Source organism: Molothrus aeneus, chromosome Z, assembly GCF_037042795.1.
Source record: "Molothrus aeneus isolate 106 chromosome Z, BPBGC_Maene_1.0, whole genome shotgun sequence".
In the NCBI taxonomy this organism is placed as follows: Eukaryota; Metazoa; Chordata; class Aves; order Passeriformes; family Icteridae; genus Molothrus; species Molothrus aeneus.
Window position 1 is genome coordinate 34,116,501 of NC_089680.1, and position 23,291 is coordinate 34,139,791.

General features: G+C 39.4%; 1 protein-coding gene across 1 annotated transcript in view; it reads left to right on the top strand.

The window, feature by feature from the left end:
- Nucleotides 1–11,040, top strand: part of LOC136569334 (interleukin-6 receptor subunit beta-like) — a 30,546-nt gene extending 19,506 nt beyond the window's left edge. Inside the window, exons 12-15 of the mRNA XM_066569723.1 lie at nucleotides 507–650; nucleotides 3,567–3,663; nucleotides 5,607–5,670; nucleotides 10,564–11,040. Coding sequence (XP_066425820.1) covers nucleotides 507–650; nucleotides 3,567–3,663; nucleotides 5,607–5,670; nucleotides 10,564–11,040 — 782 coding nt within the window. The remainder of the gene's footprint in view (nucleotides 1–506; nucleotides 651–3,566; nucleotides 3,664–5,606; nucleotides 5,671–10,563) is intronic.
- Nucleotides 11,041–23,291: the final 12,251 nt, after the last annotated feature.

Below are 23,291 nucleotides of genomic sequence, written 5' to 3' on the forward strand. Positions count from 1 at the left end.
CCTGCCCCTCCTTCACCAACCTTGGTGTCTGCAGGGCTGTGCCTCTCACATATTGTCACTCTACTGTTCTCTGGCTGCAATTACATTTGCAGAGTAACTTTTTTTCCTTCTTAAATCTGTTATCACAGAGCCATTTCTAATTGGCTCAGCCTTGGCCAGGGGCATCTCCATCCTGGGCCAGCTGGGATTGGCTCTGTTGGACATGGGAAGCTTCTGGCAGCTTCTCACAGAAGCCACTCCTGTAGCACCCCTGCCACCAAAACTTGGCCATACAAACCCAATACAGCCTTGGAGTGTCAAAATCTCATGCTTTTAACCTCTGGATTTAAAACGTACATAAATATTTTGGGAAACTCTTGTATCCATTTAAAGAGCACCTGCACAGTCTGGTCTCCTCTAGATGAGGATCAGGGCACTGAAATTTTGCTGTTTTACCAGTCAGCTGCACTGATACCTGCTCTGCCATGAGAGCTAATCATCTCCTCCTAAAACCTCTTGTGTTTCAGCTGTTACTCTCAACGCTTCTATCACAAGTTACCATCTTACCAGACTGAAGGAAAAGACCACCTATCGTGTGCAGATTTCAGGATTCACTAATGCTGGAGAAGGACCTCAGACTCTTTCACAGCCTTTCAGCACTCCAAAATACGGTACTGTGGAACCCCTATGCATCTGCATTATCCAGCATGAATCTTTGCTTTATGTCCTCTCAATGTTCACTCACAAGGTTTATTAATCAATCCTCAGTTACTGAGAACAAACACAAAAGCTTGTTCCTCTGCAAGATGTAAACTTTGTGTCACAGAACAAAGTATTTAATTATCTGTATATTACCTGCATTTTATTACCTAATATACAGGGAACTTAGCTAGGGTTCTTCATCTCTGAAACTTTTTCTGATCTTTTTGTCCTAGCTATGTGCACATATCTTTGTTTATTGACAATTACTCTCTAGATTTCATCATTTGAAATTTCTGCCTGTGACTAGTAATATTCAATCATCTGCTTTTGGCAAAATCCTGAGCAGTCATGTAAAGTTGGCTTCCTGAGCCATTAACTGCAAAAATAGAAGATTAAATACATTTCAATTGCTCCTAGTGTGGGTGAACACTAACCAAAATATCTTTCGCTTTCTGATAATTTAAGTACATTCTAAGTAACAGGTCCTTTAGGTCACTGGCAAAGTTTACTTTTCTCAGAAGTGCCTGGATAGGCTAAGACAAATACAGTTACATTTAAAAAGTCTAAAAACCTTCAAATCATATAAGGTTGGCTAAACTTAGTCTTTCAAACATTTTTAACACTTCCTCAGTTAAAGTAAAACTAATGCTGCAACAGACTTTTTTTGTTTTACCACAGCTTCCCTTAATGGAGCTTTCTAAATAGAAAAATAAAAGAACATGCTAAGATGGTATCAGGAACCTGTGATATTCAGAAACAGAAATATGCAAATGGTTTCTCCCCAGAGTAGTTTTTTGTGTTGAGTGAAAGAGATATAAAACCATACAAATAAATAGTCAAAAATGTAAAGAGATAAAAAATAAGAAATTCAAAATCTTCCTTGAAATCAACAGGATTTGGACCCCTCCTCCCCCCACTGAAAACTTTCTCCTGTCAACACAAAATATTAAAGCCTCTCCCTAGAGCTTTTCTTCAGCACTCTATTTCATTCATCCTACGAAATATATATTTGGAAAGTATTCAATTTTTCAGTGAAGTAACAAAAATGCAGAGTGAAATTAACACAACATTTTAAAAAATCAAGTAATTAAGTAATTTTTCAGCAACAAAGCAATTTGCAGCTTTCCAAATTAGTTTTGAACTTTAGGTAGCTGTTTGGTAAAAAAAAAAAAAATAAAAAATAAAAAGCAAGCTATTGTTGGGGGATGGGTAGGAAAAGAAAAGGAGGTGGCTTTTTTTTTTTTTTTTGCAAATACAGTTTGTCAGTATCAGTAACACAATCATGAACTGACCACATTCTACAAACACTTTTTTTAAACTTTGATGTCTCCTATAATGAAGGAGGCATCAAAAATCTCTAACAAAGACCTCTACACTGACCCACTCTTAACATCACAGTCAGTTTTGGTTCCTGTGTTAGCCTGAGCATTTTATCAACCTTCATTAACCTCTCAAACACTTTCTCCTCTGTAGGTAAGTGGGATCTTGGTAGAAAATATCTCAAGCAAGTATTAAAGGGCAATAAGAGACATAAGTTTGCTTCAAGGATTGGCAAATGACTGATTACAGATAAAGTGGTCTTAATGATCTTAAAAGTTAAAGCATGGACACTATCTAAATACACAAGCTGTGTTATTGCTATCAGGACCAGGCATGACCTCTCAAAACAACCCTAAAACAAAATAAAGCCCAATCAAATAAAAAAAACAAACAAACAGACAAAATCCCCAGAAAACAAAAACCAAAACCAACTAACCGAAAACCCCAAACACTACTAGTAAATCCTGAAATCAATAAAAAGCTACTTTCATTTAAATAGTTTCTTATTATGTCAGATGTGCATGAGGGTCCTGACCTGTTAAACAAGTTAGAGCTCACATAACAGCATGGGGAGGAAAAAAACCACTTGACAGTTGGAGATGGACAAAGAACCATCTGAAATTCAGCAAGGGCAAGTGCAGGGTCCTGCACCTGGGGAGGAACAGCCCCAGGCACCAGCACAGGCTGGGGCTGCTCTGCTGGGGAGCAGCTCTGTGGAGAAGGACCTGGGGGTCGTGGTGGACAGGAAGCTTCCATGAGCCAGAGTGTGTCCTGGTGGCCAAGAAGGCCAATGGTATCCTGGGGGCATTGGGAAGAGCATTGCCAGCAGCTGGAGGGAGGTGACCCTGCCCCTGTACTCAGCCCTGGTGAGGCCTCACCCGAGTGCTGTGTCCAGTTCTGGGCTCCTCAGGACAGCAGAGACATGGAGCTCCTGGACTGGGTTCAGTGGAGAGTTGCAAAGGTGTTTAGGGAACTGGAACACCTTACTAGTGAGGAAAGGCAGGGAGAGCTGGGCCTTTTTACCATGGAGAAGAGGCAACAGAGAGGGGACCTTATCAATATATACAAATACCCTGAGGCCAAGTGTCAGGAAAATGGGGCCAGGCCCTTTTCTCTGGTGCCCAATGACACAACAAGAGGCAATGAGCATAAACTGAAACACAAGAATTTCCACCTGAACATGATGAAGAACTTCTTTACTGTGAGGGTGATAGAGTACACGAACATATTGCCCGGAGGGGCTGGGGAGTCTTCTTCCCTAGAGATACTCGAAATCTGCCTAGATGCAATCCTGTCTCACCTGCTTTAGGTGAACCTGCTAGCAGGGGATTAGAATAGATGAGCTTTAGAGATCCCTTCCAATCCCAACCATTCTGTGATATGTAGACAAAGCCCACACACCCCTGAGAACACCAGCTTTAGTTTTAACTATATTTTACTTAAATTCCAGACCAATGTGTAAAGTTGGCTTTGACTTCTGTTTGAAATATTTCTCTCATGAAGTTAATAAGGTCATTCTGTACTTAACACCATAAATCTGATTCAAGTTTTCTGTTTCCCATCAGATAAAGGAGAACTTGAAGGTTTTGTGATTGGTCTTTGTTTCAGCATGATACTCATTCTGGTTTTTGCACCTCTCACTTGCTCCCTGGTGATTAAAAGGTAAGGACAGAATATTGGCTGGAGTTGTTAGCAGCACTCTGTTTGCTTAGCTCTGAGTTTCATAACACTGGGCCTTTTATGTCATTAAATGCAACACAACTCAAAAAACCCACAATACCAAAGCCACCACAGTAATCTCACAGTGAGAGCAATTACAAGCCACTAAGCTAATTAAGCTATAAGCTAATTTAAATGGTAAAACAAATTTGTAAAAAATCTGTACTCTTTAGATTTTGGTTCCTTTATCTGACTACCTCCTGTCACAAACACTCTTAGAAAGAGACAGGACCATTTCTCACACTGGGATATATGCTACGTATATATAGATAAAGCATGCATTTGATAAATTTTATCTAAGATGTTTCTTGCAAACACATTTGGATATTAAATTTATAAAGTATGCATATAAGCACATAATGACAAGGAGCAATAAATGAGTAGGAACAAGAGAGAATAATAAGGGTGACTATAAGATCTGGCAATGGTCCTCTTATTTTATGAAAAACTGGTTTCTGCAATAATAAAGTATTCACCCCCACATAATAATCTGAAGTACAATATCAGGCGCATTCACTATGACTAAAAGGTTTGCATAGTAATGGGTTCCAATAATAATTTTCTGACAAACCTAATTGCATACAACCACGCATGTTACTATTTGGTGTCCTAGAACACTACTTTCCCTTTTTCTCTTCTTCACAAAGCACCAGCCTCAGAAGCTGAAAGCACAATTGCTGAAGGACCGTTGGCACAACCTGTGGCTTGAGAGCCACACAGCATGACATAGCCTGCTTTAGCTTTAAACTCTTGTCCTTGCCACTGGGAAACAGACTCAGCCTTTTCATATTGTATTTTAAGTTGCACTGTGTCTGATACAACAGTTTTGGCAGGAACTTCTGAGACTTACCTACTTTTGACCTAGAGTAAACTTTGTTGTGTTCAGTATGAGACCACACCTCTTTGTCTGGGCCCAATAGGAAAGAGGAAAGGGGAAAAAATAAAACAAAACACAAAACAACCAGGCAGCACCCAGGAGCCCAGTGTAGCACTACAAAATAGTGCTTAAATTCGTACATTTGTAGTAATATTGAACATTTGAACTGAGATAAAGGGTCCCAGTGATGCCCTCATCTCAATTGCCTTCTTGATTTGTAAGGATGGTGTCACCAGCCAGCCAAACAGCCATCTTCACAGGATCAGCAGGAGATTCATTAACTTTACAGCCACAGTTTTCACCTCAACCACAGCCTAAGCAGAGGCAAAGTATCCTAAAGCTAATGAAGTCTAGCTTTACTTTCAAAACTGAAAAATACTGAAGCCAACACAAAGGCAGAGTGATGGACTACCTAAAGTCTCAGCCTCTCTTACAGCTTTGTTGAGGCTTTTTTTATGGAGGTGAGATACTGTATGTGATAGCTCCCAGAAAGAGACAAACTCAAAACAATCAGGAAAGAGCAGGAATTGTGTTTCCTTAGAGCTTCTCCCAGACTACCAGCGCTGTTGCACAGGGGCTGAACGCAGCAGCATCTTGCTCTTTGTTTTCAGGGAAAAGAGAAGTTTTAAATCAAAGCCCAGGAGCAAATACTTACTAAATCAAGCTTTGTCTTGTATATCCCAAAGCCCTCAAGGAAGATGGAGGATTTGTGGAAATGATAAATTAGATGTATAGATTAAAAGTACAGAAAGAGACCACATTGCCAGTACTTTCACAGCTCCTTTGTCATTAAATAAGGATGTTAATCATCATTAACTCAGTATTTCAGTATAGACTACCAAGTTTGGTCATCAGCTTTTAATTAGCATTATGCTTAAATGTCTCTGTAGAACACCTTTTTTATGGTTACAAAAACGTCAATATGTTATGTATGAACAATAATTAATTTAAATGCATAGGAAATGTCAATCATCTAACCTGATGTTAAATGTAAAATACTTCTTTACAGGCTGAAAATATCATATTGGCACAGTGTACCCACCCCAGGAAACAGCACTGCACTCCAAGATATGGTGAGTACTCTTCTGACAGCATAAAAAAAATACACAGGGGAGACCTTTGATTAATCTATAGTGCTAGTTATCTGTCCTTTCACACTTTACTCAAGAAAATGTCTAATATCAGCTGCTTGGAAGCCAGAGTAATATTCAAAATATAGGATGGGGATAGTTTCTATTTAGGCATAGGCCGTATACACTTTAAAATTTAATAAAGGTCTCAGACTTTTTTTGAGTACATTGTAAAGCATTTTTAAAGACATGATCCTTAAAAGAACAAATCAAAGCCGAATGGAGGTAGATGGAGTCTAAAGAGAGAAATTCAGAGGTTTTTTGGCCATCTGGACAAAATTTCATGGGACAAGCCAATTAAACCTGAAGCATCTTCATTATTTTCCTTACCATAAAATGAAGTGCCATGAAGTCTAACCATTAACCAGTCAGTTTTTACCAACTCAAACTGATTATTAAGTACAAGTTGTTCAAAATACAAAGTAGTGAATTGTGGCCTAATTCCAGAGAAGTCTAATGAGAGTGGCCATGTAACATGGTCTTTTCTGAAGTCTGCTCGTCAGCTTGCCTCCAAAGCAATCCAGGGGCTCTGTCTGGCAGCTGGTGGCTGTTGGAGGAGCACCTACTTACCTACAGGCACCAAGGTTCAGCAGCATGCTCACATCTTGCCCACAGCTTTTCCCTTTATTTTGGTAAGTATACCTGAATTTCAGCACTAAATAAGCAGGAAAATCAGCTGTTAGGAAAAAATACAGCTATTAGAATCAACTGCTGGAGACCATAATATCCACTTTTGCCTATTAGTGGACTTATTTATATCTTCACCTTCTTGCCTTCCCACTTTAGCAACCCAATTGCAGCAAGATTTCTGCAGCAGTTTTGGTGACATCTGATACTAAAAGTCCTCCTTTTAGAACACATAAGTTTATCTCCTAAGTCTCAGACCACCTATGATTGTGTCTTTGTATCAGGAATTACTACTGCTTTCCTTTATAAATCTCTTTTTCTGGAAGACTTGAACTTAAGGTGGCACTTGACAATCTAGTAGCTCCTCTCACAAGCTTTAACAAGCAGACTTCTATCTCATCAAATTTTGGGCATTGGCTAGGTAGGTATCTACTGTCCAGAACTGGGATACAGAGTGAAGTAATCAGAGACAGTATTTCAGAAGACCCTGATAGTCTGCTGATAATCAGAAATTTTGCTGAAACATTGCTTCCTGCAACAGAATTTTCAAATTCCAGATCAGGACTTCCTCACTTGCACCTAAATGCAGCTAAAGAAGTGATGAGTTCAGAGCTCATCATCAGGTAGCCATTTTGCAATGAAGAAATGCAAGTGAAACACACTGAGACTGCATGCTATAGAAAGGACAAGTAGGTTTTATGAACCACAGCACCATTTTGACATAAAATGCATAAAAGCAAAATATCTTAATTAAAAATGCCTTTAACTTTTCCTGCAGAAGCAAAGCAACTGTCAAAGAAAATGAAGTTTGTATTAACCATTCCTGGTAGAGAATATTGTAATGTTGATAACATGTTAGACACAAAAATACCAGATACCAGATAACTGTTTAGGAGAAAGCAGAAAAAGCACTATGTCAGGAGACAGTACAATAAACAGTTTATCAGATATATTGTCTAGAATTAATTTGGTATTCTGAACAATTAATGAACTGTGGAGAAAGGTATTCCCCAAATAGGTATGGCAAAACAGGGGCAGGGAGCAAATCTTGCTATATTCTGTACATTCATTTGATTTCTAGTTGTTCCAAGACTGAACCACATCAGTTTAGTTGAGCAACTTACCAACTCTTGACAAAAAATAGAAAAATAATCCAAAAAAGACAACAAGACAACTTGTTGTCCAGTATTACTGGGATTACTTAACAAAATATCAGTCATACATCCCATGGTACAGAGCAGCAGGAAGAACTGAAGACACTTTCATTACAGAGACAAGGAAAATGAACTGTGGGGAACTAAAATGTCAGTCAGTCACCCAAACCAGTCTCCTGTTCTTCATACATTGTTGTTGTTCTATTATTTCTCTAGAGTCTCAAAATGATATTCTCAGACTTCTAAAGTCTATACCTCTCTGGTGTATTCTCATGGCTGCAGATCTTCACTGACTCTTTCTGCTGCATGCTGTTCTCTCTCAGGTCAGGGGTCTTCTAAGACTCTCCCTGACTGGCTAACCCACCCCCTTTTATCCCAGTTATCTTCATTGGTTACAGCTGCAGCCCAATTAAGGATATCACAGCTGCAGCCCATCAAGGACAACCGGGACCTCCCGGGGCAAAGCCTCTATACAGATATTTAAATACACTTCTTCTACTATATTTCCCCCTTTTCTTTTACTTAAGTTAACAGTTGTACAGATGTTCAATTACAATACATACATTTCTCTATGACTTACAGGCTATGTAACACTCATATTTTCTCATGACTCACAGGCTATGTATAACTTACATAGCTCTCTGTTCAAAGGCCATACTCTTTCACAGCTCTTTGACTCAAAGGCTATGTTCTGTTGCAGCTCTTGGCTGCCACAGCTCTCGGCTGTCTTATCTTTTGCTAACTATCACGTCGGGATCACCAATGTTGTTCTTCTACTATTTCTCTAGAGTCTCATAATGATACTCTCAGACTTCTAAAGTCTATACCTCTCTAGTGTATTCTCATAGCTGCAGATCTTCACTGACTCTTTCTGCTGCATGATGTTCTCTCTCAAGTCAAAGCTCTTCTAAAGCTCTCCCTGACTAGCTATCCCGCCCCCTTTTATCCTAGTCATCTTCATTAGTTACAGCTGCAGCCCAATTAAAGACATCGCAGCTGCAGCCCATCAAAGATAACTGAGACTTCTGAAGCAAAGCTTCTATACAGATATTTAAATACATTTCTTCTACTATAATACATAGCCAAGATTCTTCAAAGATGCTTCTTCTTCTTTGCCTATTGCCTCTTTCAGACAGAATCCTAGCATTGCTATGTTGTTTAGAAAAGACCTCCATGATCATTAAGTCTAACCATTAACCAGTTCACCAATGATCCATGTCTCCAACTGACACAGGAAGACTTTTTCCAAACATTTTCAGGGATGGTGAATCCACCACATCCCTGGACAGCCTGACCACCCTTTTAGAGAAGAAATTCTTCCTAATATCCAATCTAAACCTTTCCTGGTACAACTTGAGGCCATTTCCTCTCATTCTTTCACTTGTTACCTAGGCAAAGAGACTAACCTCCACCTGGCTACATCCTCCTTTCAGGCAATTGTAGGGAGTGATAAGGTCCCCCCTGAGCCTCCTTTTTTCCAGACTGAGCACCTCCAGCTCCCCACTGGACTTGTGCTCCAGACCCTTCCACAGCTCTGTTGCCCTTCTCTGGACACAGTGCAGTACCTCAAAGTCCTTCCTAAACTGCAAGCTCAGCACTGGACAGGATTCCAGCTGTGGCCTCAGCAGTGCCCAGCACAGGGGGCCAATCCCTGCCCTGGCCCTGCTGGCCACAGCATTGCTGATCCAGGCCAGGATGCCATTGGCCTTCTTGGCCACCTGGGCACAGCCTGGCTCATGTTCAGCTGCTGTCACCAGCACCCCCAGGTCCTTTCCAGCCACTCTGCCCCAGCCTGTGGCACTGCCTGGGGTTGTTGTGACCCAAGGGCAGGATCCAGCACTGGGCCTTGTTGAACCTCACACCATTGGCCTCAGCCATGATCCAGCCTGTCCAGATCCCTCTGCAGAGCCTTCCTGCCCTCCAGCAGATCAGCACTCCCACCCAGCTTGGTGTCACCTGCAAACTGATTGAGGGTGCCCTCCATGAGATCATTGGTGAAGGTATTAAACAGGACTGGCCCCAGTACTGAGCCCTGGGGAACAGCACTGGTGACTGAACACCAGCTGGATGTAACTCCACTCACCACCACTCTCTGGGCCTGGCCATCCAGGCAGTTTTTTTACCCAATGAACAGTGTAACTGCCTAAGCCAGGAGCAGCCCATTTATTCAAGAGAATTCTGTGGGAAATGGTATCATATGCTTTACTAAAGTCCAGATAGATATAAAACCTATTTCAGATTTGGTAGCTTTGGAATTTGGGCTGCTCTTCATAAAAAAATATGATAATGAACATTCATATCATACAGATTTTTATTCAAAAAAAGGCAGAAGTTAATCATGTAGTGATGTCTACTTATCCCATTACAAGAGAAAAAGAGAGAGATTTTATTTGGTATTCCTGAGACTTCAAAGAACAACATTCTAATTTCTCAGTCAGATCACAACTTGTAAGAAGAAAGAAAATAAAAAACAATGCACACTTACTTATTTCTTGCAAAAAACCCAGTGTAAACAAATATAGAGCAGGTGGGGACAGGGAGGCAGGGGGAGAAGGAAAGAAAAATGTCTAATAGCTATACCAGCCTGCCCATAATTTAAAAACCATTATGGCAAACACAGAATAATCTAGGAGGAAAATAAGGAAGCTTGGTTTTACCAACTGTTCTCCATTTAACCATCCAGAATTTGCAAAAAACTTATTACCCCAGGTATACTCAGATCACAGCATGGCATGAAGTTAAATAACAAACTGTTCATAGCAGCTGACAGCTTAATTTTTTCTGGCTGCTGTTCAAATTTCTGCCTTTTTACAGTAATATATTTGCTAAATTTTTGAAAGCTGTGTTCTCAGAACAGCACATCATGAGGCTTACATTTTATCATCACTACTTTTGGTGTAAAGTAAACATAAAAGCAAGAAAAACTGATTAAATACTATGGGACCAGACAAGATGGTCCTTTAAATTAGGTATTTTCAGTCATATTTCAAAAACCAAAAATGAGCTAAAATGGATTAATTAGCATATTATTCTTTTTTCTTGCTTTCTCCCACAGACTAATTGGAAACACGTTTCAAGGTCACTGCTTCAGGCCCTGTCAGACAATGATACCACCAGCCTTTTTGTCATAGAGCATGAATCAAAGGTTCCTCTGACCCTAGATCTCTCCACAGATGGTGGAGAAGACAACAAGCATGGCACCTGCCAGTCAGAAAAACCTAGCAATAGCATAGACATGAGTCCAAGACATGAAGAAATCCCTGCAGAAGCAGTGACAAGTGAAGAAGACACCATTTCCACAGAAGTACCACTCTTGAGTGACTATGCCAGCATGGAGTTTAGTCAGAAAGCCCTGATGGGTCTGGCAGTGAGCACACCTGAAAGAACTGCTCATCCTCGTCTGAAAATGGAACTAAGCAGTAAGCCAGCACAAACAGTGCAGAAGGTTTTGTTTGCTTCCCAGGACTACCTCAAACAAAGCCAGGTGGTACTTCTGCCATCTGGACCAAATTTCATGGGACAAGCCAATTAAACCTGAAGCATTTTCATTATTTTCCTTACTATAAAATGAGGCTCCAAATCTTGTTGTACTTCAGTGGAGCCACAAGGACCATATGGGACAGTGAGCTTGTGACAATAGTTATCTCTACTATAGTAAGTTTCCTGGGTGAAATAGATTGATTGTATTATAAGATTAGCTATTTCACCACGGTCATCCAGTGGAAAGTCCACCTTCACACAGGCAAATCTTTTAGGGACTTACATGAAAAATCTTTCAGTAAAGTACCTCTTGCTTGATATTTTGTTCCAGGGCATTCAGGAGCCATTCAAGGCTTCCACTCTAAGCACAATGTCATTGTAGATATCAGAAAAATTCTCTACTAACTATGACTAGCTTCAGATCTGATTTTCAGATCCAGTAAGTTCTTTACAAAAAAAAAATTCCAGCAAAAGTATCCACTGCTTCAAAGATCTCCAGTTGGTCAAAGCTGGTCACAGAAATTAGTGTAAATCTTTCAAATTAGGAATCTAAACTTTGCTTATTGATCCATGTAAAATACCATTAGTGCTTTACATTTCAGAACTTTACACCTTTAGTCATTGTAGATAAATAATGCTGTGTAAGTGAAGATGATAATAAGTTTCATTAACAGTATTGGAGTTGTTACTTGTATAAAATTAAGGCTATTTCCTCCTACAATTACCCATACATTCAGAAAAACCCATCCATAATTTGTGATGAGGTGTAACTGCAGATATATTTTCACACTGCGATGACAATAACTGTTAAACAGATTTCAGGAGCTGAACAGGTACCCATTTCAAGTACCCATACCTCCAAAGATTGCATGGAAGAGGAGCCACTGGAATACAGGGGATAAAAGGGTCTTCCTCAATATGCTTTCTATGCAACTCCATCATGTATCCCCACAATGCAAGGAGTCTGAACCATATTCAGACTTACAAGAGTTTCTCAGTCATGAACTCTCCAAGCATTAATAGTCTGCACTTATTGTAGAAGACCCAGTTTATTGTTGTTGTCTCAAGTTTAAGGAACATTTTATTAAAATTGCTTTGTGGAGAAAGAAATTGATCAACTGTTTCATAAGCACCAGAGAATCCATAGATGGACATTTAAAAAAAATTTCTCATTAAAAGTGAAGGATGATTGGCATTCACACAAATATTTCCACTCATACTAGCCAGCATGAATTATAGAATAGCCATGCTCTTAAAAACTCAGAGAAATTCCATATCCCCACTTCATTAATTCAGTGCGAATCCAAAACAAAACCTAGTTTATTCATTTTCCTTATTTATATTCACTCTCTCTTTAACTATATCTCTCTATATCTGTTAAGACTGCCAGGAACAAACCTGTATTTCACTGTGGGTTATGCATTGTATTTTTTCTTACCACTTAAAATTCATTCTTGTCCCACAAAGCAATGTGCACTCATAGCTGTTAAATCTTGCAATTGAAACAAGGGGTAAGAGAAGCACTCCCTAGAGACTGCACAACTTTGGACAGTCTTTTAAATATCTTTCTTCTTTTTCTGAACTTTAATCTGGTGGCTTTGCCTAATTGAATTTAAGAGAATGCAAATGATCCTGCTATTAGTGGAGCTATTTTTACTGGTAATATCAAGTGGTGTTATTGAAATGCTGTTACAGACAATGAAGTCCTGATATATAATCTTTATCAAGTAGTCATAATTTGTCCTTTTCCAGAATATAAGAATTATCCATGCTCATTACTTACAGTATTTCTTTCATTTCTGGCCAAAGAAACTTATTTTCCTAGTGCTTACCTTCAATAGCTTTACTCATCCCTGTAAACACCAAATTCTTCTTTTTGTACTCTGCACCTAACGAACCAATACGTATTATTCTGTTATGGATAAAATATGTATAAAGTAAGCAAGTAGAACCAAACCAAAGCCTTGTAAGTTGTTCCAGTACATGAAACAGTCTTGATACATGAAACTCAAGAGACAGATTGGACTTTTAACCTGGTTGATTATCAACTCCACTCTACTAGCCATTGTCTGGCATCTTATTACAGAACATTCATACAGCAGAACAGGAGAGTTGTACTAGAACCACCCATGGATATTAAATAGAAGGTATAGATGTATTATACTTTCAGTTATAAAGTTCAAAATATATGTAATTCTTAATTGATCTCAATATTTGCACAACGGCCATAAACAGTACATTTGGGAGAATAAGAGATACATATAAAATCCTGGTGTGGAGATTGGAAATAAATTCAAAACTCATCCCATTATGATGTATACTTTGAGAGTAAAGAAAGAACCTTTTATGTGGAGAGAAATAGAAAAGTACATTTACTAAATAGTTTCATGCAGCCAAAAAGGAGGTTTAGTTGGAATAATGTACTTACTCTGTGACACAGGATTAGGAGACATACCATGTTCAGGTCTGCAGGTTAGAGAAATATAGATGTCTGTGGTATTTGGTTTTGGTTGGCTCTCCTGTGGAGATTTTTATTTCAGTTAGAAGGGTCCTACAACAATTATCTAGTTATACTCTCTGACCTCTTCAGGCAGTTTAAAAAACAGTGACTGCAGAGGCCTTTTTACACAAATAAACATGTAAGATACTTTATTCCATGTGCTATAGTACTGTTCAAGTGGTTAGTGTAGTGTTCTAAGCATCAATATTCTTAGCTTCAATATATGTTATGTTGTGTGAAATTGCAGATATGAAAGCTCAGGACCACAAAAGACAAGGTATTTTATAATTAAATTTTTGCTGCTTTTTCACTGTCAGTATAGCTCTGGATGATTACTGTCAGCATTAGTGAGAATTTAGACATGGTGAAAGCTTAGACAACTGTAGACCTGGAAGCACATCATCATCATCGTGATTTATAGCATGGGATTGCATTATACTGCAAGTTTACAGTACTTTATCATTCTATATTTACAGAGAAAGGAAAGTAATACTCAGTCTCTAATACAGCACAAAGCTAGGTTAGTATACATGTATTTTTCTGGTATGCAGAGTAGATGTTTTTCTTGCATGAGGAGTTTTTATTATTTTTAATTTTTCATTATATTTTTAATTTAGTGCTTAAAGTCAGACTACACTGCAGTAGTTAGCTCTGAAAATTAACACTGTATCAGAGACAAAACAAACAAGGACTCACGCTGGAACAGGAGATTGCAGCAACGACAATACTGTAGAGGTTTATTCTGCATTAGTTAACAAGTGAATAATAATGTCTACCAAATATCTACAAATTCCCCCAGAATCTAAGCCTTTAAGCTTAGAGCCTTAACCCTTAGAGCCACTTTTATGGCACAATAGTGTCTGCATTTGAGCAGAGCTGTCTGGAAAGCAGAGAACACAGGGGTATCCTGTCAACTCAAGTCAACTATAGTTATTGCTACAAAAATTGTCAAATAATGAAGCCCTTCATGAAAGACCTCTGGTTACAGAAGATACTCTTGGCTCAGTGTCACAGGTTCTTGGCTTGCCCGTTTCTCTCACTCAATGGCACTATGTGTCTGCTGCCTGAATGAGGTTAAATGTATTCTGGTACAATGTGGATGGAATTTGTATGATCCTGGGTAATAAAACTTGTGACACCTTACACCACTCACTTTGAGCACTGTTTGTAGAAGACTGCTAAGACAAATCCATGCCAGTGGTGTTGGGATGGGAATAATCTTATCCTCATACCTATTTCAATTCTACAGCAAAAGAACCAGCTTGATAATAAAACTAAAAACAACCTGCTGTGCTAGAAATGGTCATTCCCATCACCCATCCTCAGAGACCCCTCCAGTGCTTCAGAGAATCACAGGATCACTGAGGTTGGAAATGACCTTTAGGATTGAGACCAACTGCAAACTTAATACTGCCAAGCCCACCACTAAACCACATCCTTAAGTGCCTCCTGGGATGGTGACTTAAGCAGTTCCCTGGGTAGTGTGTTCCAAGGATTGACAACCCTTCCTGTGAAGAAATGTTTCCAGATATTCAATCTAAACCTCCCTTGGTGCAACTTGGGGCCAATACTCTCACCCTGTCACTTGTTATCTGTAAGAATATGTAGCATCCCATGAACTCTCCCCACTTGGTCAATCCCCAAGCCCTCAGCCCTGGAAACATTAACTACTTACCACAGAGTCATCCCTCCCAAAGGAAAAAAAACAGACTCCCCCATGGTCTTGGTGTCACAACTTCCTCTGGTTTCTCATTCCCCTGTCACTGGCTTGGTACCCCTGGTGGCCACTCCTGTTCCCCTGGAAGCTGGGCCCCTCTGCCTAGCCCTCAGCTCTGCCCCCGACCCCTTCCCCTTTATAAACTGACTGCTCCACGGGGTTCATCCTCTTTCCCTGGGTTTGCCCTTCAGATACTGTGTTATTCTGCTGGAATAAAATCTTGCAAAAGAGCCTTTCTTGCTTCTATTGCTGAGCCAGCTGCAATGAGTGTTGAGTGGAGGTTTGACTGCATTGCCTGAATGTTAACTCAGCTTGCCTTTTGACAGGAGAAGCTTGCTGGGGACAAGAGATAGGCAGCAGCACCTACCACTTTAACACCCACATTTTTAAGAATATACTGACCCTCATCTCACTGCAACATCCTCACAGACAGTTGTAGAGAGCGACAAGATCCCTTCCCTGAGCCTCCTTCTCTCCAGGCTAAACATCCCCAGCTCCCTCAGCCACCTCTTATAAGACTTATGCTCTAACTTCTTTCCACAAAGCTTTCCCCAAGCAAATGGGTGGCCTTATTACTTTATCAGAATGAACCCACTAAGGAAGTACTCTGGACTTGTTGAAGTGGCAGACACAGGAAGGACAAAGAAAAGTTCTGAAGAATGATGGGCAAAGCTACAACCATCACTGTCAGGAAAACAGATTAAATGGGTCCAGGTCCTTACTGGAGACACTGGAGCCTAGGTAAACTGGAGAGTAGCAAACATGCTATTTTACCTGAAAATTTACAGGCTGCAGACAGTTTTTCATAGATTCATAGTTTTTCATAGATTGCTAGCATAGAAATGGATAAGAGAACAATAAACAAAAACATAACAGAACAATATGTATTCTCTGGCCTTTCCCAAACAGTAATTTGGGCATGAGCCAGAGAGTGGTGGTGAATGGTGCAGCATCCAGCTGGGAATCAGTCACCAGTGGTGTCCTCCAGGGATCTCTGTTGGGCTCAGTCCTGTTTACTGTCTTTTCTGATGATCCAAATGAAGGGATTGAGTCTGCCACAGCAAATTAGCAGATGACACCAAGCTGGGTGTGAGTGTTGATCTGCTGGAGGGTAGGAGGGCTCTGCAGGGAGACCTGGACAGGCTGGATAGATGGGCTGAGTCCAGCAATCTGAGGTTTAACAAGACCAAGTGCCAGGTCCTGCACTTTGGCCACAGCAATTGCCTGCAGTGCTACAGGCTAGGGACAGAGTGACCGGACAGGGGCCAGGCAGAAAGGGACCTGGGGGTGCTGGTGACAGTGGCTGAACATGAGCCAGGCTGTGCCCAGGTGGCCAGGAAGGCCAATGGCATCCTGGCCTGGATCAGCAATGCTGTGGCCAGCAGGGCCAGGGCAGGGACTGTCCCCCTGTACTGGGCACTGCTGAGGCCAGACCTTGAATGCTGTGTCCAGTTCTGGGCCCCTCAGTTTAGAGAGGATGTTGAGATACTCAGACATGTCCAGAGGAGGGCAACAGAGCTACGGAAGGGTGTGGAGCACAAGTCTGAGAAGGAGCAGCTGAGGGAGCTGGGGGTGTTTAGCCTGGAAAAAAGGCTTAGGGGAGACCCTCAGTGCTCCCAACAACTGCCTGCAATGACGATGCCATCAGGTGGGGGTTGGTCTCTTTTCCCAGACAACCACGGACAGGACACAGCCTCACACTGTTCCAGAGGAGTTTAGGCTAGACACTAGAAAAAATTTCTTCACAGAGTGATTGGGCCATGGAATAGGCTGCTGAGGGAGGTGGTGGAGTCACTGTCCCTCAAGGTGTTTAAAAAAAGGCTGGATGTGGCACTCAGTGCCATGGTTTATTTCATAAGGTGGTGTTAGGTCATAGGTTGGAGTTGATCTCCAAGGTCTTCTTCAACCTACTTGATTCTGTAATTCTGTAATTGCTACTGTTAAACTTTGCTAGTAGTGAGTGGTCCAAGCCAAGGTACTCAGCAATCAGCAATCATCGGCTTTCTTCCAAGTTCTAATTAAATAACCATTCTGGCATTCGTTTCACATGTGTGGCTACTGGGTATGATCAGAATTAGGATCCATAGGATGCAATAATGCCTTTTGGCATTACAGCTGCGGTTGCATGTTTAGTATCTGGTGGTTTAGTGGGTTACACAGTCTTGAAATTAACTTGGCCACTGTGACTTCTGTGTATTATTTTCAAGTGCTACCTACTCACTTTTAGAAAGGAAGCTACATGTGTTTCTGCAACTTTTAATTGTCACAGCTGTGTCAAAGAAGCTATAATTTCCAATGCCCACACAACATACTATGCAAAGACTGCATTGTAGCTTTTCAATACAACAAGGGTGAGAACCTCATTGTTTGAAAAGAAATAGCATTTAGTCACATTGAAGTTCTAACTAATTGTGCTGGGTCATATGAATGTTCTTCCAATGCTGCAAAGCATTTATTAAAAAATTAAAATGAAATTTACATTGAATGCACTGGCTCAATGAAAACTAACATTACTATTAAGGATCCCACTATGAAAAAGAATATAAATATTTCCACTAATAACTAAGAGATTTTGTGAATGTTGAGAAAGTCTCTAGCTCCAAAACCAGTGAAAATAATCCAGTAGCATGTGATTCCAGTAGCATGTGAACATTGTTTCAGTGTTCATTCAACCTTCATCAGAAGATCCTCTGGATTTCACAAAAATAAGTAAGAAAAGCAAAGGTGTAATAGTACACTCAAATTCACCATATATAGGCTGTATCTCCATTGGAATGCTTGAGGAGTCTGCAGTTCCAAAAAAGGTTGTGTGTATAATCATAAATCCATGATACAATTGCTTTGAAGCCATTTGCTCTAAGAATGTTTCTTACTCTAGTATTTTTTAAGCATCAGGGTTTCTCCTCTCTGTTTCCATATTTGTCTATTTGCAGCTGCAGAGTTTGAAGTGAACTTTTTAAAATCCTCAATCCACCAAATCTTTTACTGACAAATAGTCAATGTGTTTTGTTTGTAATACTGTATGTGACTAATTTTCTATTCTCCAGTATGCTGATCCTAGGACACAGAGAAATAACACTGGAGACCCAGTCACAAGCATAAAAGAATGTATTTTCCACTTCTAAGGACAGTTTTGTTTTGGGTTTGTTTGTTGTTTGGTTTTTTGGGTGGGTTGTTTAGTTTGGTATTTTTTTAATAATATTGGTTGGTTATTTGAAAGCTTCAAGGAGCAAAAAGCATGGATGCAGAGAACAAGCGATGAAAGACACACTGGTTCTATTTCTCCTTACACCCCTCCACTTGCATTGTCTTTCCTTCCAGCACCCAATGTGTCTTGGAAAGGCAACCAGCTGTGCTGCCCAGGTGGCCCAGTTTTGCACACTGGCATGATGCTACTCCGCCAAATGCCATGTTACAGAATCTAACCCTACAGGTCCCATTCCTTTTCTTCACTGGCAACACTCTCATTGCAGTCATAAACTGCATTGCAGCAAGGACTACAGAGTTCTGATTTACTTAATTTTCTCCTTGGATTAAATAAAAGCACCTTCCTGCTGTCAGACATTCTAATTTACTTCCCCACCTCCAAAAGAAATAGTTGAAACACATTTCATCAATTAATTGTTAAATGTAAACCTCCAACATGCATCAGCCTTAGTCCTTGAGTGTTGGTTCAAGGCACCTGGTAATGAACTGGGCATAAAATCAAAGTCAAAACAAACCTCTTTCAGATTTGACTAAAAAGGCCCAGCTACTTGTACATGGAGTATCTCCTATTAATGTGTAAGTAGGTACATCACTTTCCAGTGCATTTTGGCAGACTACTATTGCATTAGACTACAAAGTTAGCAGAGGTAGGGTACTGAAGATAGTGGTGCTTTGCAGTAGGCTGGCTGCAAAAAGCTGGTAGCACACTCAGTGTCTAAATATCCAGTATGTCAAACACTACCTGAAATCTTACTGTGATAGTTCAGGAGGGGGTGCTCCAGCACTGAGTTTTACACTGCAGTGCAGCATAGCCCAACTCCCAGAAGATGCTCTTCCTACATCAGCTGTCACACTTGTACTTTCTGAAATTCCAGGACTAATTCTGGCTTAAATATTTTTGTTTCTACACTGCAATCCCCTCAACAATCCTTCAGGGGCTTGAAGCTTTCTTGGAGGTTTCTCTCTTGGGTCATACAACTAGCCTGTGTTCTCAGCAATAAAGATAATGCTTTCAAAATAATGTTCTGCAACAGCAAACCCAACGCTGATCTGGCAACTCTTGGTAAATGATACACAGAACCATTACTCTCTCTATTTGCAGTTATAAGCTGCTGTTGGAATAGTTACAGATCTGACAGAAAATTATTTTAAAAAGTAGTAGGATTTATATGTTTTATTATCACCTACTGAATTACAACTGTTCTTACAACTATAAATAATTTCCCATAGTAAAAATTATCAAAGGAATCTGATTTACTAGAATGAATTAACTTACCCATTATTGGCAACCATTTTTCATCCAGCCATAAAAGCACCACAAATGCCCATTTCTAATGCATTCAGTGCAAAGCAATGACCCAGGTCTAACATTTTCCTCATCAAAAGATTCTGAAGTCCACTTCCAGGTAATTAATTCAGTATTGACACACTTTGACTGAACAGAGTAGAGTACTCCAAGTTCTGATGTAAAATTAGTAGAGTTGAGAACTAAATAAGTAAATTTTAGAAGGAAATCATCCATGGCAATAAATTGACACGTAGTTAGTGTCAGAGCTCTGCTTGAACTCCTGATTCCCACTTTGATATAGTCTTCTATACAGTCACATTCACTAACTTACTGTTTGCAAGTGAAACACTCTCTCTGGTGAAACTTTAGTAGTTTCTTGTTCAAAGAAAATCCCCTTCTTAGAGACGGGATTCAGAAGGCTCTTCTGTAACTAAAGAATGATGATATAGTCAGTTACTTAACCCCTTATCACCTTTCCTGTAACACTCTCCTCAGTATCAGTACAACAGACTTACTTTCAAAGCACTTGACTCTGGAGCAGATAAAGCCTATTACAGAAAAGAAAAAAAAAATAGAGAAAATTTGCACAGCCATGTGTTGTATCTCATCTAAATTTAGTGGAAGTGAGTTTATGACACCATTAGAACTTTGGGACATTATTTATTTATGAAAAGAACAACAATGTACTAGCATTTCACATTTCTTTACGTGTACCACTTTCATAGTTGCTTCATTAATGCAAAAATATACTCTACCAACATAGCACAAGTTTGGTTACCTATTAATTAAATTTAGAATACCTACATTATTAACAGAAATATCAAACTTCGAGAAGGAAAATAGTACCTTTTGCTGCTGTGGTGCTTAGGTTCCTCAGGTATTCCTGAATCCAGACTGTGATGGGTGTGATATGTATGTAACAAATTGGACAGAGCTCGTGTGTCAGTCGGGAAAATACCAGAAAGGACCCACTGATAGGCTACATAAACTGTGAATATTAAATTCCACTCCTGACCTTTCTGGGCCAAATCAGTCATTCCCTTGATCGTTATGTAAATGACGGCTTTTCAAAGTAGAAACTTCTAAATGGCCCATGATTTACTCATCAGTGCAGCAGCGGTTCTAAATCTTTGCACTAAAGAACAGAGTAACGATTTCCAAGAAAGCCAGTTGACTGGCAGCCTCATTAAGGCTATCTATCAAGAACTGCATGAAAGGGAGATGAAATTATTCTTTTACCATTACTGACAAACCTTTCAGGCCAAAAAAGACATATATAGCCTTTTCAATGGAAAAAGAATGATTCCATTAGCAACTACTATAGAATACACTTCATACACCAAAAATTTCTGATCTCCCATCAAATTCGGCACTGGATGAACATAAAAAATGTAACAAAAATTTTAAAAAAGGTGTAAGCTAAAACTTTCCAGAATAGTACAAATAGCTAAAATCTAATTTTTGCTGTCCATGTTCTCCTGTATTAGGCCTGACAATCTTAAAACTGACTTGTCATGACAATTTAAAAAAAAAATTGCCCTCTTGGATAGTAAGAGTTCAGATGTTCAGAAAACAAGCTTAAGTAGGAAGATAGCTTCTCAACTGTAGTATTTAAACAATACAGAACTGAAGTGTTAACAGCCGTATATCCTCAAACTAGAGGGAAAGTATCTGCCTCCACATATTGAGCAGTTTATTAAGCTGCATTACATTGAAGACAATACAAAAGAAACCCTTGTGCTAACATGCTCATACCTTGCAACAGGACTTACCTACAAATGAGGCAGTCTTGAATTAAAAAGTGTGGTTCTCTTACATTAAAAAAAATCCTTTTGTACAGTGCTTTTCGTTTTCAATCTAATTTTAATTACACTTTTCAACATATAAAAATAAAGCTAAACTACAAGCAGAAAACTTGTTCATGTATTAGCAAACAAAATTAAATTTCAGATTCTCTTTAGGCTCTAGCACTTAATGATATCTACATATATTCAATTCTCCACACTCCAGTCTCTGGTGAGAAAACTACATCTCTCTGAACTGTCTACTGACTGACATGATTTTAGCCATTTACAAATTTCAGCACTTGACATTAAGTCAAATTTTCACTTTCAAAATTATGGTAACATCAAAAGTGATATTTGATTGCTATAAAATGGAAATTACCAAGCGGCATATGTCCCAAAAAATGATTCAGAATTCACATCTTTAAGAATATTTTACCACTACAATGCTATTATCACACTGACATTTAAAAAATCCAAGATTATTTTGTCTGGATTTTTTTATCTACTAACAATACATGAACTCTGACATTCTTTCACTAAAAAAGTGGTTCAGAGATGCTTCAGACCTAGAAGTAGGCAATATACATACCATTATAGCATTACTGTTTGCAAAGGTCACACTCATCAATGAAAAATAACTAAATAAGAACTGGCAATACATATACAATAATTTATAACACACATAGCAGGACTTACTTATTATCTTTTCCTTAGAACAACAAAACCTACTTACTTCCCTAAACTAATAACTATTACAAGATAGTACAAGCTAAGGGCAAAAGAGAGAAGCTACTATGTAACACATCTGAAGAGTTTCAACATAATTTCAGGTTATTGCCTTAAACATAACTGGGCCAGTGAACACTTGCACGCAATGCAAAGCACGCTACAGACTATGAATTTAACTTTGCTCTAGGAGCATAAACGGCACTGAAGTATCCACAGCTCATATCAGAATCCAAGCTGTGCATAGGTTGCTGTCAGCCAGCTAACATACGGCTAGTTCAGATGTATCTATCTGAAACTCCCATAAAAAAATTAGCAGGTGATTACCTAATAGTCAAAACCCACATCTCACCCATTTCCCAAGTATTCTTCAGATACTTCTAGTTTCTAACCAAGTGCTTTTATAATCTCTTATCCCCAATTTCAACATATGAAAACTAAGAATCCTTTACATACCATACTACTATTGGAGTTTGTAAACAAAATTCTATGCCTCATACCTCTGTAAATCCATTACTTTGATGAAATCATCCAAACCACAAGCCACCTCTATTTTGAGCTTGACATCCTGTTTGATCCACCAAATTCTCTTCTGCTGCCTTCTTTTTTCAGAATGCAATCCAGAACCCTCTTGGGAAATAGCTATGGGCACTAATGGATATTTATGCTTACGTGCTTTAAGTGATCTTAGCAAAATGGCAATATATAATTACTCACTCTTCTGAGCAATTCACATTTTCAAGTAAGTGCCAATTCAGATTAAACTACATGTAAAACGATACAGCTACCATGAACCACACTTCTCAAGACCTCTACCCAAGTTAATTCCATTTACAAAGTGCAAAACCAGATGATCTGACACAGCAGCTCAGCACACAAGCTTGTTAAAATGAATGCAATGGACTTCCCATGGAAGATGAACACATTCAGTGGATGATGCACTCAGTCCTGTAGGAGCAGGCTGGAACTTTATTACTGTGCTGTGTTACCAGTTTGTAAGTGAGCTACCCTCCACAGAGATAAGCATTTTACAGACTAATAGTTCTCCAGGGGTAGCTTTTTAGGAACACCTGGTAAG